Source organism: Aspergillus fischeri, genomic scaffold (genome assembly GCF_000149645.3).
Source record: "Aspergillus fischeri NRRL 181 1099437636245 genomic scaffold, whole genome shotgun sequence".
In the NCBI taxonomy this organism is placed as follows: Eukaryota; Fungi; Ascomycota; class Eurotiomycetes; order Eurotiales; family Aspergillaceae; genus Aspergillus; species Aspergillus fischeri.
In genome coordinates, this window is record NW_001509773.1 from 934,212 (window position 1) to 951,985 (window position 17,774).

Sequence of the window (17,774 nt, forward strand, 5' to 3'; positions counted from 1 at the left end):
GTTTCTCTTCTTGTGGATCATTTGCTTTCCGTTCTCTTGCGTGCTCCGCTTGTGCTTCCTCGGGGGTGGTGGGCAAAAAGGAATAATACTACACCTGATTTAATGATAAACGTGGACATGGGGTTTCTTGGAATGTAAATAGTGAAGGCAGATATGAAGGTGATACTTGTTCCGAAGCATGTTCAGGTCTGCATTATTATCGATACAGAGTGAGGCCCTTGTCGAACGACGGCTGGCAAATCCAGAATAACCATGTCGAGAGACGGTGATGTACAATTACACATTAAGCAAGCTATAGACCCGAAAAAGTACAGGAGGGCCCCTATGGAATAGAGTTAGAACGCTGGTCATGCCTCGGATCCCGCCTGGGCCTCAGCTTTGTCAAGAAGCTCGTCCCACTGAATCCGCAATTCCTCCATGCGCTGCCAGCATTTCCTACCCAGATCTTCATACTGCAGTTTCTCTTCTGCAGTGAGATCCACCGCGCCCCTCTTCCGGCGACGGGACTGGTCACCGTCCAGGACGGCCGGCCCGACCACACCACCATACCCCCACCCATCGACTTCGGTGCAAACCGGCTGATCCTGACCGAGACGGTTACACGAGGAGCCCCATTTCACTCTCCCGCCGCCGTTGCGCCGGTACGGTGCTTCCGCATCGTCGAGGACGGCCTGAGCGGAGAGGGCGAGCCAGACGGGGGCACAGGCGCCGGCGTAGGTGGAGATGGTGTGCCAGGGGGATCCGAGAAGGCGGGCTAGCCAGAATGCCGCGAGCATGGAGTAGAAGAGGGGCCAGGAGAGCGGGAGGATGCCTGTGCCGCAGATGCCGGGGTGTGTGAGGAACATGTTTGGGTGCGCGGGTTCTTGTTCTGTTTCTTTGTGGGGTTCTGGTTGCTCGCCGACCGAGTAGAAGCTCTTGACCCAGGGTGCTGTGCTGGGGAGATCGGCTGTCAGAGCCAGGATGTCGGTTAAAGCCTTTGAGGACTCGTAGGGGGCCAGGGTGCGGAGGCCCTGGATGTCGTCGATGTCGAGGTGCTTCACCGTCGCCTCGAGACTGGAGACCCAGATGATGCGGCCGGACCCGTGGAGCGTGTCAGAGTGTCGCAGCAGCGGCATGACGTTGTGTGCTAGCATGTAGTGGCCGAAGACGTTCGCGCAGAAGACCGCGCCGAGACGCGGTTCCTTGTCGTCGCCCAGTGCGGTCTGGGGATCCGTCACCATCCCCGCGGGCGCGATCTTGAAGGATGGCCAGGAGACTTCGTGCACGAGGTCCGTCATAACGCCCCAGATTGCCTTGGGCCAGTTTATGCCCGTCCATCCGCCCAGGCCGGCGTTCAGCACGATCGCATCGAGTTTGGGGAGGGTCTGGTTCAGTCGGCGGGAGAGGGCCCGGACGGAGACGAGGTTCGACAGGTCGACGTTCTCGGGGACAAAGGTGACTCGTGCTGATGCTGCGGCGGGAGCAGAGACAGAGGCAGAGGTTCGCCGAAGATGATCCTGTAGGCGAAGGAGAGTGTCATTTCCCTTCTTGGTGCTCCGCGTGGTGAAAATAACGGTCAGAGACTCGCGGGGATGTCGGTGAGATTTCAAGAATTCATCCACCAGTCGACAGCAGATTGAGAAACCAAGACCACTGTAATGAGAGAATTGCAACCAAGGAGAGGAACAACACGTTAGGAAACGATGAATTATGGTATGCGACTGCAAATTTACCCCCTGGGGAGGGGATGCGGAGAAATGTACAATACCTGTTGGCACCGGTTACCAAGACAAAGACCTTGTCTTGCAGGTCATTTTGGGAATCCCTGTCAGACATGTAGTCAGACTCTCGAGGCGCGAGTATCTCTGCGATCGTGACTTGTCAATTGAGTAGTAGTAGTTGTTGTTGGTGTAGCTGATGTGATTGTCAACACTGCCCCCTTCAAGATAAAGCCGATAACTAGAAAATTGTTTATCGCTGGCCTGCCCGGTTCAGGAGATCATGTGATCGAGATCCATTCGGACTGTTTGGTCTTCACCTTAACCTTCACCTTCTGTTTCATACCTATCACCAAAATAATTGATCCTTTCATACCCCAGTTCGCAAGTACCATTCGTTACGCTGCCATACGAGCATAGCTGATGACTCTACGCGGAGATGCATGTCTAAAAGCCCATAGTGCATCGCAGATATGAGCTCGACAAAAGCACGAACCTAGCACACCTCTGCGTTGGCACCTGGCTATGCCTAATTTTGAGGGACGAACCGTGGTAGATGTAAGTCAGGTGGACAACTGGAGAGGCTTTCTATCCCGTTGGACATCCTATCCCCAGTGTGTCACGAGCAACTCGAAGCAGGTAGTGCAGCCATGGCGTTCTATGCCAACCACCATTGATTGCCCCAATTGGTTGTAAGGCCGGCCTGTCGCTTGAGCAAACCTCAACTTGATCTATCGAGGTAAGCATAAGTGAACAACGTGACAGTGTCTGGACTCAGTCGAGGGACGCTTGATCTCGAGAGAACCCCGGGAGACTCGTATTTGGCAGCCAGCCTCAATATAAGCAAGAACCAACCAGAGCTTGCTACGCATCCTTAACGCAACGCTGTGCTCACGACATAATAACATCAATTACCCTAATATGTGTGGATAACACCTCAATCCATGGACTCATCGAGGGGTCGAAATGCTGCGCCGTCTCAATTGATGCGCAGGGATGACAATCCCTGTTCTGCGCCCGGTGAGTGCAGTTGATATGCGACATTTCGCAAGTCAATCAGGACTCGCCGTCATGTTTCCCAGATTTTTCGACATAAGACATGAGATCATGTCTCATAAAACGAGGCGGATTGCGGCCATTGGCTCATAGCAGAGTTGCATTGAAGCAATAACAACATAGTGTATCAAGCAGCCATCGAATGGAAGCGAATCGGACGGCTCTTCCGAGGTCCCTATCAGGAAAATGCTTGTGAAGCCATGTTAGTGCAATCCGACCGTTCTGGTCCTGGAACGTGGGGGCATTGATAGTTTCCCCTGTCAAGTGGCAAAGCGGCGATGGCGATGCGATGGACGATATTATAGTTAAGGTGACATCGCCTAGAACCTAGACGCATAAATTTAGAAATTTCCATCAATCGGTCAGCCGAATGTGGTAGTGTCTTAGTTCAACGGGTAAATTGGATGATCTTCGGAGGGCAAGGGAACGAAAAAGTCTGTCGAGATTCCGGGGCAATGCGGCCGTTTTACCAGGGTAGGAAATAGTGCGACTTCGACCAGGGAAGACCGGTATAGGGTATGATATCATGTTCTGCATTTCTCTCGCACCAGAAAGTTCAAGCAATTGATAGCGAAGAGATCATCAGGTCTGGACCCAAATCGAGAAATATCTTCTCGCCAAGCCGTGACGGTACAACTACAATCAATGTCAAACCCTAGGAAAATGCGAACCCTCAAATCAACTGTTATGCTTCCTTCAGATTGATCCAGGACGGCGATATCCAAGGTTCTAGCCGAACAGTCCAGCGCAATTAAGGATTGTCATCATTCTCTGTTTCAGTTCAGTGTTGACGAAAAGGCCTCGGATGTAAGTCCCGTTGCGGTTCAATAAAGCGATTGAATCGAGCAAGGCTTGGATGAGGCTAGACACGGCGATGTTAATGAAGAGAACCGGCGCGGAAGACGACGAAGAAGGTACTTGGAAGTAGTAGTGCGAGAGATGGAACGCCTAACCTACTGGCGTAGTCTTCTGAACCACGATCGACTCGAACCGGATGATAGCCATTTACATTCCGTTCGATATCCTTCATCTGTCATATAGAACCCTCGTGTTCGAGAACTTAAAGTGCAAGCCCATGAGAAAGCTAGAGAAGATCAGGTGGCCTCGGGGATCCGACAGATTGGAAGCGAAGCGTATTTGTAAAACACAGCACAGCCGTATTCTACCGGGATTCCTCGTCAGCATCAGGAAATTTGCTATGAAAGCTCAAAGTAATCCGGTTTTCTTCCAGAAAATGAACTCTTAGTAATGAGACACTGCTAATCCTGATGGCGAAGTACTTCAGTCCCCAACCGTACGATGTACACTACCTGTCCTCATCTTTTTGAGTTTTCGTTTTTCGAGATGAAGCCACCAACAGGACGAGTATGATGGTGTCTATTGGAGAAGAGACGCCTATACGGCAAAGGAGTGGACAGCGGACGCATTAACAACATGTGGCGCTGCTGATGTGACCATCATGGCTGGAATATATTTTCAGCCTCAATTCTGAGTCTTGAACAGGCGAACCCCTAAGGGCCCTTTCCCATTCCAGACTGGTCCGATCGTCAAAGTTGGAGGATTATCACCGCCGTTTTGATCGGTGTCTTCAAAGGACCTTGGAAGTATGGATACTACCTACAGTAGTTGGAGTACTTGGAAGTTGGACCAACCATACCTGCAAGGGGGCCAACACTCCTTCGAATCGGTGGATTCGCTGACTGGATAGATTGCATGCTCGCTTATCCAGACGCCTCACCGACACTTGGGGAAATGTTCCGAACATAGATCATCAAAGCAGCGCCTGAAGTAGTAGGTTATTAGTATTATGAATAAATAGAAAGCCCAGTGCAACTGTAACCCTGTACCTATTCGGACGAAGAAGGTTGGAAGAACTTCAAGTCTCTTTCGTTTCGGCTCAGCTTCCAAAGAACATCTTCATTGGCTGCTGTGAGCCTGTGACAGAGAGCTAGAGAAGTTGCCCATCAGGAAAGGCCGAGCCGAGCCGGTGGTCTTTGTGTGATGGTGGCCTAGATAAATATAACTTAATCCACTCGAGACAGTGCATAAGTCTAAAGATCCCTGCAAGTCGGAGATTTTCATACGCTGGCCAAGGATGTCGGGTAGTGCGACGCACGACTGGTGTAGCAATGCATGTTTCGCATCCTTGAGACGAAGAGGGGGAAACTGCTTCTTCAGTATCGTACTACTAGCGGGTAATCCATGCATCCCAGCATCAGATGGCCTGGGAAACGCAGAGAAGCTGCTGTGTCCCAGGAATTTTATGTGGCCATTCAGGACGTTCAGGACATTCAGTATCGAGCCATATCCTTCTTGCAGGGCAGGGGAAGAGCAAGTCGCCAAGTACAGTATTTGCTCCCTACCAACGGCCTGGTTTCTGTCAATTGGCTGTCGACGCAAGGGGTCCGCAAGCCATTAAATGTCTCAATGCACGCTTGTGAAACAGGAGTAGTAATGACTAGTTTCGCCCAGAACCGAAACCATTTAGTGCATTTCCACAGGAGGAAGTCGATGATTGAGTGAATCATTGATTCTCGGTTGCCGGATCGATCTTTCCAGGACAGGCCGACGGGAAGGAAGGACTTTGCTGAATGTGGCTGCAGCGGCAAGTCCTCCTGTGCAGTAAGTTGTTGATAGCGTGTGTCGAGTCAAGCTAGAGTAGAGATTGCAAAATGCGGGGTATCGTTATACTTTCCTGATTATTGACTGCTTCGACCTCCAGCCCGCTTTCATATGAAGATGGCGGACTGCTCGATAAGACGAGTGGCATAAGCGAATGAGCACGAATCGCAAGCGAATCTTTGATCATGACAAAGAATCGAAAGATGGCTAACAAGAAGCAGCAAAATAAGATGGAAATGAAGCGACACGAAGACGGGAAGGGCCTTATCCCTTTCATAGCGGGAGACACAAATCCTTCTCTAGAAACATGTCCCATTGAGAATGACTTTTGTTAGTTGGTCATATAATGCAAACCAGCAGATAATGAGAGGAAGCGAAGGCAAAGCTCGCTCGATCATAAAGTACGGCCGTTCTGAGAGCCAACCATTGCAATCCATTGGCCCTGGGTGCATAAGAAGCCTACCTATCTTGCAACTGAAAATTTTGGCTGTCCATTGCTGTTTCCGCATGATGGTCCAGTCTAGAGAGGTAATTGTAAAACGACATCTCTCTTTAGATCAGCCATGACGTCTTCCTCGGCATTTATTTAGCCAGCAGTGACTCTACCAATGTCCTTAGGTAGTTATCAAGCCACCTGATTGTGAACCTATTTGCATTGGACCCAATCAGAGGCAATCATGCTTCCAGTGTCTTTAGCTCTCTCAGCCCCTTGAAATCTGTATGTAGAGATCAGCGCGATACGTAAGTCCTGCAGCGCAAGCACGATGCATCTATCTCGATGCTGCCACCTCATTGACGGGATTCCGCGCCAGAGTTCGCAAAAGGATTTTAAGCGCAGCGATTTGTAATTACAGTAAGCTGTGGCACAGCACTATATTGCGCCACTTAGGAGGATTGTGGGGTCTTGATAGTGCCTTTAGGATAGCTGGTGTTGCGTTCGGGTGGGGGAGGGACGGAACTGTCAAGTCAATCGGATAACCAGATGCATTCGAACGGCGCAACTTGTCTTCTGAGGATAAGGAAAGGGCACACATACACTATCTACCCAAGTCTAGAGGCCAGTAAGCCGTCGTCACCAAGGATAAGGCATACTTGCATTTGTCGTTGGATTGTTCCCTGCTGAAGCCGCACACATGATATCGAGAAGCTTGAGGTACGCATACCCTAAACTGATGTTGGGACTCCAAACGATCACCTCTGACTAGTCAGCCTGCTTGGAAATGACTTCCATTAGTCTATGTTTTGAAACAAGGCAGGAGCGTTAAGAAAAAGAAAACATACTCATCACAATAGCATGATTAGGGAGGGATCTACAGAGCAATCAACAAATGACATTCGTAAACCCCCTACTACTCTGTAGCTAGTAGTAAGGGATCTCTTTTCAATTCCCGAATATCCAGACACCGAGCAAATTGATCGCAACTTCACAAATCACAAGAGTCAATTCAAGAGAGATCTTCATGGTTTACAATTCATGAGTAGCAGTATGCAGTACGCGTGGAATAAAGTAGTGGAATTTTATTTTGACTGGAGGTGGTGATCTGTCACTTTTCATCCTTCATCCTTCATGGTTGCCTCATCATCCTTTGGCACCGGTACAGATGACCTCGTATGCTTGAATTTAGATAAAGTCGGGATCAACATTGGAGAACTGCTGGGAGAGCACAGGAAGGGAGAACTTTCCATTGATGAAGCTGAGATGTATCATCCCCTCAGGCATAAGTGAGGTTTCCAACATATGATGCCTGTATCCAGTCTCCCGACCAGTCCAACTCTAACAAGCTTCTTTCTTTTATTTTTATTTTACTTTCAACTAATGGGCAGCATACCATCAACGGCCCAAACAGTTGGCCCCTAAACCAACTGGATCCTCCGATCAGAAGTCGAAAACATACAATTTTGCGAGACAGTAACCTCGGGCCATGTAAGAGTCGGCCATTCGGTAATGCGAAGACCTTTTTCCATCTGACCGACATCAACGAAGACATCGGTAAACTCCGTACGATACCTGATACACGAATCCTCGATATCTCGGTAAACCACGTGTGAAATGTTATGCAGTATGAAACCTGTTTCGTTTACAGAATCAGGACGGTCAGATTTAAGCTCCCATTTCACTATCGAAGCCAGACAATAGAGAACGCGGTTGATTCGCGGGAACAATGGCGATACTGATATCCAGAAATACCTTAGTCGAGTAAGCAGGCAGATAAGTTATTCCTATTACTCGCAAATTCCCGGAAATGATGCCGATCTCTTCTTCATAATCATGTCAGAAAGGCCATCCTTTATCCCTTACTGGCACTGTCAATGTCTGCTCTTTCTCTTTCTCGACCTTTCTTTGCGACTGCTTCAAACATAGTAGTTGCGATTACAGTCGCATCGGGCTGGCTTTTGTATTGCATACAACGTGCCTGCGGACAAGTAGCAACAATAAACCCCTAGGTAGCTCTCCTGTAAGGATGCACTGGATGGAGCTTGACACAAGCTGACAAGCTAGCTTCCTTTATCCGCTAGTGAGAGATTGGCTCCAAGCATTCTTAAGGTGGTGCATAAGTGCTTAGGTGGGTGACTGGGTGGTACAGACTTCAAGAGAAGATACCTGATGTACGGAGTACTCGTCCCTAGATAGACCCTGCTACTGCTACTTCTATACATATTTACGTGCCTTCAGAAGTAGTTGAACAAGCTAATTAGTCCCCTCTTCTGTTTGATTGAACCTTATTACAACATCTTATGATCATTAAGGCCATACATGACTCAGTCTAGTCACCCTGGGGTATGGAAATAGTAGCCTCAACGACAGAGCCAGAAGTTCACCAGCATCCGTCTTATCAGTAATTACATAGGTAAGACTCGTATTATCGTCGAAACCTCCTATCCATGGATGGATTGGAAATCTTACCATGCATACAATACAAGTGAATTGGACAATCAAGTAGGTTGTATTGCGCCATGCAGCGAGACTAGGCCTTAATTGCACTAGTTCAAGTGTCTTCCAAGGCCAGCTGCCATTTGACGCGAATTTATTGCTCCTAGCAAGCCACCATTCTCCATTGACTAATACTGTACTCTCTCACTTAGTCTGTAAAGGGTCTAGGCCGGTATTGGGAACCCGGGTGGGTACCTCCGATCCCCGCCAAATAACATTGACCGGAACACTGTTCAGTATCTAGTCTAGTTTAGCACTCTTAGGAGAAGTAGCACTCAAGAGCCCTTAATGTTCACGGCGCTAGTACTCCGTCGAGACTAGAGTAGTAAATGTATCTGGGTCTAGGTCGGGCCCCACGAAGCATTTTGAATAAGTTACTGGAATGATAAAGCTACTAATATAGTGACCCGTACTTAACCTCCCTCAGCAGTTTCCAGTCCCTTTGAAACTATGGTGTCACTATCGTGTGTTTCCTAATATGGTATTTGGGTGCATTTATCAGTAGGTACAAGGATACAGCGAAGTACCTCAAAGTGAGTTACATAGGGACGTAGCCTGTAGGCAATCAACCTCTGTAAGACCGTCTGCATTGAGTATCTAAAAGGATGTAGGCACCTGGGATTCGTGTATCGATGTTCCGTTTCTTATTCTTCTTTTCTTTTGCTTCCTATCTACGACCTGTACAACGACAATACAAGGTCAAAATTTAGGACCCTGGCTATGGACGGACTGGACTACCTCAGCCTTGTCATTCTCGTCGGGCCTACTTCGTAGAGTATGGTAATGTTCCTGTAAAATCGTACGAAATAAGTAGGTAACTGCTGCTCTTAGGTTTTTTCCGCCATCGTCTCCCTCTGTGTTCTGGTACCATTGATCCATATTACCTTAATATCCAAGTTATACTACCGCAGTACCTACAAGGGTATCTATCGACTACTCCGTGGTCCGTACCTTAGAATAGCTGACTCGAGACTTGCTGAAGTCCTTCCTACTAGCGGCCACCAGCCTTCCGGGGGAAATTGCCAAGTCTAATTGTCCACTTAGGTAGCCTTGGTTAATGGTAGTTGATTATTGGTCTGAGGTACCTATGGGTTCTAAAGGCAACTTGTACACTAATAATAATATTATTATTTTGATGTACATTATTACCTATTGATGAAAATACATGCTGTACGTCCTGCTCACTAGACAATAAAACCGATCGGAAATGAAAAAATAAAAATAAAAATAAAATGAAATAAAATAAAACAAAATAAAATAGAAACGAAAATTAAGAATTCAGACACTGAAAATCGTCCTCACTTCCTCTCGATTTTCACTCCCTCTTATTCTCACCCCATTTTCCTTATTACCTCCCCCTTTCCATCCGATATCTGGCTGTTCTCTTATCCTTTGAGTATTCCAGTGCTGTTATATCGATCGTTTGGGAGCGCTTGTTTATCTTCAGGTCTGCCTGGCTTGACAGCTGTCCCTCAGTGATATTGAAGCATAGAAGGCACACCCGCCCGTATCACCAGTGCGTTACAACTCCACCCGACCAGACACCTTAATGTCTTCTATTTGTTATTGTTCGACTATATAATATCAACTATTACCACCACCACTACCTACAACTATCACAGCACTTTCTCTTATTATGCTTCAACCTGGATTCGGAAGCATCGTCCCATCCGATTTCGCCATCAGCCCATCATCTTCTGCTTGTATCGTCAGCGCATCGGGCAATCGTTTCTTGGAACTTTCTCTTGGTTCAATCTTGACTGCTTAACTTTCAAGTCAACAAACCCGAGTATCTGCAGCTTTGGTTGATACTGCTTCTTCTAGCATTATTCAATTCTTTGTCCCCCTTGTCCTTCTTTGATCTGTTACTGCGTCTCCCAGGCAGATTTCTGTTCAACTGCCTCATTCTCTGCCCACTACTTGGAATACTCTCTCCATGCTTGTCTCCACCTCAGGATCCGTGACATTTATCTCCCTTGTATAAGCCCCCCTAAAACATCTTCCTCGATCTGCCAGTGCTGCTTATCTCCCCACTTCCGAGTTTGCCCTTCACAATTTCAAGGTAAAACCATCGCCCCGCCTATCTCTATCATATCCGGTCCTCAGCATTTTGCATATCTACCAAAGTTATATCACTCCGTCGCAACAACCATGGCCCCAGGTGTTGGACGTGACTTCAATTGTTCCTGGGAGCACTGTGGAAAGGTGGGCTTCCTCTATTTCTTTATTGGGCTTTTTGCCGCCCTAGTTCGTTCCCGTTCTGTTGGAAATCTTGATGCCAACAGCTATTACGAAGCCATTTGCGCTAACCAATGGTTTGACACTGTTTTCAGTCGTTCAACCGTAAATCCGATCTCTGCAGACACTACCGGATACATACCAATGAGCGACCTTATCATTGTACCGTCAAGGACTGCAACAAAAGTTTCATTCAGCGCAGCGCGTTGACTGTACACTCGAGGACACACACTGGCGAAAAGCCTCACGTCTGTGATCATGAAGGCTGCCACAAGGCCTTCTCTGATGTAAGTGGACTGATACCGGGCATTGCTTTCAAAAGCTATTGCTAATTGACAAATACGCAGTCATCAAGTTTAGCCCGTCATCGGCGGATTCACACTGGCAAGCGACCTTACATCTGCCAGGAACCAACATGCGAGAGAAGGTAAGAAATCTGATCATGTACCGACCACTGCAAAGACTCTCTAACATTCTGGACCAGCTTCTGCCGTAAGACCACTTTAACCAAGCATCAACACCGTTCCCACCCGCCAGGAACAATGACCAGACCGCCGTCTGAGGATGCGATGTCGGAGCAATCTTACCAGGCCCCAGTCGCTGCTCCAATCCCAAACGACCAGTATCTCCTTGCTCAGCAACAGTATTACCACCAGCCGTCGACGCCGAGTCAGGACTTTTATCCACAACAAAGTCTGCCTGTGACTCATATCCCAGTACACGATACGCCGCCAATAATGACCCAGAGTGTCCCTGTCACGTCACCGCTTGATGTACAGCACGCGCAACAGCAGTACATGCAGCAGCTCATGCAGCAGCGGTACGATACAACCAACCAAAGCTATATACCACCCGGGTTCCAGCAGCAGCAGCAGCAAACATTTGTTGCGCAGCCTATGGCTGAAGGGCACCCTCTCATGATTTCATACAATCAGAATTTTCACTATAAACAACCGACACGAATCCTGAATCAACCTGAAGGAACAGATTGGGGTTTCCTCGGAGTAGGTTGATGTGGTCTCGAGCTTGACCCTGGAATTGCAAATGGACTCTCACCATTACGTTTTTGATATATTGCAACACGGATACCCCAGGCATCTGCTCTTCCCAATGCCTTTGCGCCTATATTGATCAGCTATCTCAAACCTTCCTCCTGTGCACGTCCTGTGATGCCGAACACGACGCTATCATGGATTTTTCTTCGCTGCGAGATGTTTTCAAGATATTAAGTAATTGTCTTACACATGCACTCGGACTTCTCTTGATGTACACTTGATTTTAGCCCTGGCGACTCTGTCTTACATTCTGATTACCCTATTTAAAAGGCTGGAGAGGCGTTCTGTCCTTATTGATACCATACTTGCCATGATGCCGCAAATTAAGTTTTGCGCTAACCCTGTCCCTTCTCTACTGTGGCTCTCCAAGTTCAAGTCCACCGTCCAATCCTACTACTATCTAATACATAGCACCCTACTCCTAGGAACCTAGTATAGTTACCAGGTCCAAGGTACTCTCGAGCCAATCCAATAAATGATCTGAAGCCAGCAAATAAGACATTAGATAGATGATCGCGTGAAAGCGCTACTTTGTAGGTGGGAGGTTGAACTCCAGAGCGCCACTTCTTAATCTCTCTCTCTCTCTCCCCCCCCCTCTCTCTCCCTCTCTCTCTATACATTTTTACCTTTCTGGTACCTTGTCCTGAGCCGCAAGTTGTTTGCTTCTCTTCCAGGGGCTTATTACATTATTACTAAGTGAATCGTAGAGATTCCAAGTCATGTGGGGCCTCATCGAAAAAGGTCGCAAGTCGCGAGGATTTCCGATTTATTTCCAGTTTTTACCTGCCATAGACGGGCAACGTCAGCCAAGGATCGACATATCGGAAACGGTTTGTGGCTCCCACTTAGTGTCATGTAAGTAGACAGACTAATTCTGCTCTTTTTTCCCTAGTCAGAGAGGCATTTGTTTCAGAATGCACAATGACGACTCGTGTCAATGTTTGATTGTTTACCCTTGTGGCTCGCCATTACAGAAGGGCAAGTATTTCCTGCTTGATACTTATCTGCTGCGAATTCCATTCCATGCCTAGTGGAGGGTGGGGGACGGCCAATTGGAATCCAGAGTCCGATATCCAGGACTCCAGCCAGTATCTAAGAAACTAAGGTAGGTTAGATACCAGGCCGCCACCACTGTGGCTTGCACGATCGACGACACATACCATCTGGCAATGGTTGGCCAAGTATATACTTCGACACTGTGCGGTCTGATATGTAGATGATTTGCGGGTTCGCAGAGATTACTTGAAATGAAGAGAGGGAAACAAAAAAGTACATGCTACTGTTGATCGTCCTCTCCTGACATTTCCGGATAAAGGATCCGGGGAGATGAGATTCCCTGGTATGCGACGGGGAGGGGAAAAATGAATGGCATTCCGTTATTTCCAGGCCAGAGGGGAACCTAACCTGAGAATGAGAAAGCCAGAGAGGTACCAATTTCCCAATGACGGACACTAGTAGATTCGGGGGTTAGTCTAGGACAAGGATGTGCCGATGGCCGATGGGGAGTGAGGCATTAATGCTGCCTGAGTTAGCTATCATGACACAATCACACAGCATACCCAGTGCAGACTGTGCAGTAGTTAGATTCGGATAGAATTACCATTTGGCTAGGGGGTGTAAAGGGTTGATGGCTTATCCGCCGTTGCTTGCTTGCTTTATTCTATCATTGACATTTTGTGCCACTTGTGGCGGGCATAATGGGATTCCACGCCCAATACTTTTTTGTGTGTACAGCCCAGGTATCAAGTTTTGAATCAAAAAATACCAGATACCATTCATAATCATACCTAATTAGGTACTTTAGACTAAGGTAGCTCCTACCAGGTGTTTCACTTCGACCAGGATCTAGAGCCAAGAGATTCATCCCACAACAATCAAACAGACAGGTCATCGAGCTTGCTAAAGACAGGAGACGTTGGGGTTATCCGACTATCCGTACGGGGTACTAAGACTCTAAAATCGGACTTTGTACGACGTGAAGGCCTAGAATCCATGCGGAGATAACTAGCGGTCTCCAGTGTGGACGGGGACTAGGGTGATCAATGTATCTCACACCTTTACGGAGTAACGCACGGCATCAAGTCCAGCATGTTACGTATGTCTACACCTGACTACAGAGTCAGAGTGACTGTAGAGTATGGAGTATTGAGCTCAGCTATTTCTGTCAGCAAGGATCATGCTGTCATGGGGTTCCAGGAGATTGGAAGTCAAGTCTCATTCGCTCCCGAGTCCCGACTCATCGTCGACACGAGAAAGGATGTTGCTAGAACAGACGGAACTGACAGCTAGCTGCAGCTGTGGTTGCCTTGGGGCGCAACAGAAATCGCGGGGTTATCAGCTAATCAGCGCTCTTTTTCTTAGCCATAGCTACTAGACTAACTGCTACTTACTGTAAGCTGTCAGTGTTTTGTGATATCTTACTGTGATTACCTTGCGTCAAGAAGAGCTGGAAACCATTCCTACGCGTGAACCTTGCTCATTATGATAAGTTGAATAAACTTTGCTAGGTACTCCATGTCAGCCAGAAGGCGCCTAATGCACTGTTTTCCTCTATCACGTGTGGTCACTGTAGGATGTTCAGTTGGAGTCCCATATGCAGGTAGAACTCTCACGCTAATTTTGTAACAGTTATCCTCCTCATCGCGAGGCTCTAAATAGTAGTGGCCAAGAAATATAAGTAGAATGGACACGGTACTCTGATTGCGTCGTTGCACTGATTATATGAAGCTGCAACAGATCCCACATTTATGAGTATCGTTGGATATCATCCACAATACCCGGTGTCCCGGCCACCTGGCCAGGAAAACTTTAGGTAAGCTTGTTCGTGTCAGAATGAGGCTAGACGGTTTCGAGCATATTAGTCTTCGTTGGACAATAACATTCCAGTAAGTACTCTCCGTATCCTGGCTCTTGATCATTTCCCCCTGACTCTCTCCGAACCAACCTTCATGGATCGACGTATCCACCCTGTATAATTGAGGCGGAGATACAGTTGAATACTCGACCGGCGAGTATTCTTGCTTAGCTTGAGCAGGATTAGGGAGCGCTTTATTAAGGTACGGGACGACAGTGGCCACCTCGCCTCAACAATCCACAAGGGAACACTTAAGTTGTAGGAGCCTTGACTTGAATTGTTTCGGTGAGGTTAACGAGGCGACTGGCCGATCCCAAGGATCGGGGATGCTGTTTCACTTGATCCTGATTATTGTACTTCGTACCGCATAGCTGATCGCTCCCTAGCTCATAGCCGCCGAACGTTATGCTGAGCATTCACCTGTCTCCTGTGTGCTATGTTTACACTGCCTACTTCGTACTTTCTCACTGCCTTAATCTCAACACTTCATGCAGGGACTCGGACTATCGGGCAATTCCGGCGCGTGGGAATATCGGCCAAGACGAAACAAAAGACATGAAAATGGACAGGGAACGCGCTGACACACGGGCAAATCGCACAAAGTGAAGTAAAGTTTGCTTTCCTGGAGGCGTTACGAACTTTGGGTTTTTGGCGACTCGAAACCATCGAATCAACAATGAGTGCAGAATCACCTGTCGGTATTTACCTCTCCGCTTCTGATGATCGAGCAAAGTGAAGCAATTCTTGCCGGCTACCACCAATTCCCTGAACTCTGATCTGGATAGAGTGCAAGAGCTTGGACCATGCACTGGCCAGGACTGAGTTGTAAGTTTGATGATCTCCAATTCTGTGATCCTGCGAGCCCACATATCAAGGTTCAGGACAGCTTGGCTCTAAGCTTTGTACGGGGACGGGTCCTACCACTTAAACTCCCAAGCCAGCTCCATGGGTTTGCCTGTTGTGACCCACAATGCTATTTGACGGCTGACTCGTGTAACGTATGTTTTTGGTATTACAGGACGTACGTACGGGACTGTTTTATACTGTGGTACGTGGTACGGTACCTATACAGATTTACATACATACCCTCGTACCTACTCCATACAGTGGCCAACATCCACCTCATACACTTCGATAATCAAACTCAAAAAGTGCGGATTCTATCTACAGATCCAAGAGACAAGATACTCCCCGGCGGCGAAGGCCGATGATTCTTCTCCGAACATCTCCGCCAAAGGTTAAGCTAACTCAGGTCCAGATAGGCGAAAACTCGCAGTGCGAAATTTATGGCCTGCTTGAACTGGCTTGCCACCTTGCGGAGGAGATTGAATCGCCGGTGGATCTCCGGAGTACCTCTGGGGTACTTGTTGTAGAGATGCGCATATAGCTTCTCCAGCCTGTATCTCGTAGGTACATACCTCGGACTACCTGGTCAAGTCGCAGCGAAATCCGGAGAACTTGACTTTTCAAGGTGGCAACTGAGATTGAGTTGACGGTTATGCACGGCCAATCTGTCCCTACAGCTTCAGACGAGGACCATAGGTGGAACCAGCCGGCAGACGAGGCAGAAGAACTGCCTTGCATCGCGAATATATCTCGTCTTTCGTTGCCGTAAGGGTCTGCGTCGTCTACGAGATGGTCTAGTGGTCTTACTCGAATTGCGAAGTTCCCATGTGCCGGTTAAAATGCCCATCTTTTGCTTTTACATCTATGGCTGGGCTCGTTATCGTCGTCGGCGTACTCTCGGTAACCACAAGTTGAGTCCCTCGTATCTGGTGGGCTCTTTCTAGGGGCTCATCATTCCACCCTATAGGATTGATGTCTTTAGACCTTCCCTTTATGCTAAAGTGGAGAATCGAAGTCACTCCAGTGCGATACAGTTGAAGACGTTTACCCACTTCTAACCTTGATACAGGGTCCAGAAAGGAGGCAATCTGCACTGCAGTCTGCACTGTGCACAATATGGATTTGTCTTTGGTGGGTTCCACCGAGTAACATCCGCCTACGTACTCTGTTCAGGGAAAGTGGATGCTGCGGGGATTCGCTATGAGATGAGATATCTGCATGCAGCCATGTGGACGAGGGTACAGAGTATTGATGGACTGCTCACTTCTCCATCTGCACCTCTCCTTATTTTTGACTTTGATTGATTGAACATGAACCAGAAACGGATTCCTGGTGATCGAAAAGTTAGCGATTAAGCTTACTCAGTCGGACACCTTAAGCTTCTTGTTATGACCGAGTCTAACTATTGCTGCCTGACTCTATCCTTGATACCTTGCGTACCTCCCAAACCATCCCATCCAAGGTATCAACGTTGTACGGCCCTCCAAAGCCCAAACAAGGCGAGAGGTTACACAATACAATGAATTGACAGTGGACAGTCACACAAGTCAAGTATTGTAACACGAACCCGTCTAGCCGTCCGCTCCACATTGAAGTCTTGTGTGCAACGGGCCGTTTAAACTTTGGTAGTAAAATGAGCTCCTGGTCCTGGATGCTGATATTGCAGTGTGCCAGAGTCTCCTTACTCTCCTTACTCTCCTTCCTCTTCAGCAAGTATTGAAAGTGTTACTCCGTGTTGTAAGTGAAATTTTGCTTGGAGACCATGCCCAACTGAACACTCTGGAAGACCATAGTCAGAAAGTAAGGTGCCTTGGGTATGTACTGTGTCCTCGTAAAGGTTGAAATAATGCGGCACAAACCCACCGTCCAATCAGAGCACAGCAGTGTCATACTCATTGAATGCCTAAGGTTAAGGTAAGGTAAGGTAGACACTTTTAGCTTCCCTTCCCGCCTCAGGCTCCATCGTCCACAACACTCTAGCAAGGGAACGGAGTACTGTCCGTACTACCATGGAAAGTTTGCTTGCTATCTAGTACGACCTCAAGTAAGATTATTATTTACAGCAAGTTTGCAAATTGCATCTCATCTCGCAAATCCATCCGTCGTCTAGATGCACCAATAACGGTATGCAATGCTTTTCTCGGATCAGTATCCCATAATGTGGACTAAATCTTGTGGCCATAGCCATCGCACCCGACCTGACACTCTTTACGGAATATGGATACTCAGGTCCCTTAAAGTAGCCACACCAATCTTACCTTACCTAAGAAAGTCAACTCCTTGTAGAGATCAAATATTCATGATTCAAGAACCTAGGCACCCTACTCACGAACCCAAGGCTCTGGTGTTCATGGCCGAAGATCGAATAACGAATCACCACTCAGCAGATAGTAATCTCGCCGAACTGAAGGGGGCAACACTGGGGGAACTTCTCCGGGCTAACCTCTTTCAAGTAAAATTTAACGAAAGATCCG

The 17,774-nt window shown here is 47.8% G+C and overlaps 2 protein-coding genes across 2 annotated transcripts, besides 4 other annotated features; one reads left to right on the forward strand and one right to left on the reverse strand.

The window, feature by feature from the left end:
• Positions 1-347: 347 nt before the first annotated feature.
• Positions 348-1,815, reverse strand: NFIA_104700 (3-keto-steroid reductase; the record flags this gene model as incomplete). The annotated part of the gene is made up of 2 exons (XM_001266878.1): positions 348-1,632; positions 1,748-1,815. The coding sequence occupies 2 exons, from the start codon at positions 1,813-1,815 to the stop codon at positions 348-350; spliced, it is 1,353 nt and encodes a 450-aa protein (XP_001266879.1).
• Positions 1,816-9,519: 7,704 nt separating this feature from the next.
• Positions 9,520-9,566: a microsatellite.
• Positions 9,520-9,570: a microsatellite.
• Positions 9,571-11,087: 1,517 nt separating this feature from the next.
• NFIA_104710 (putative C2H2 finger domain protein) lies at positions 11,088-11,558 on the forward strand (the record flags this gene model as incomplete). Its single annotated transcript, XM_001266879.1, has 1 exon — positions 11,088-11,558. One exon carries the CDS (start codon positions 11,088-11,090, stop codon positions 11,556-11,558), a length of 471 nt encoding a protein of 156 aa, XP_001266880.1.
• Positions 11,559-12,171: 613 nt separating this feature from the next.
• Positions 12,172-12,214: a microsatellite.
• A 4,762-nt stretch (positions 12,215-16,976) lies between these two features.
• Positions 16,977-17,005: a microsatellite.
• The last annotated feature ends 769 nt before the right edge of the window (positions 17,006-17,774 follow it).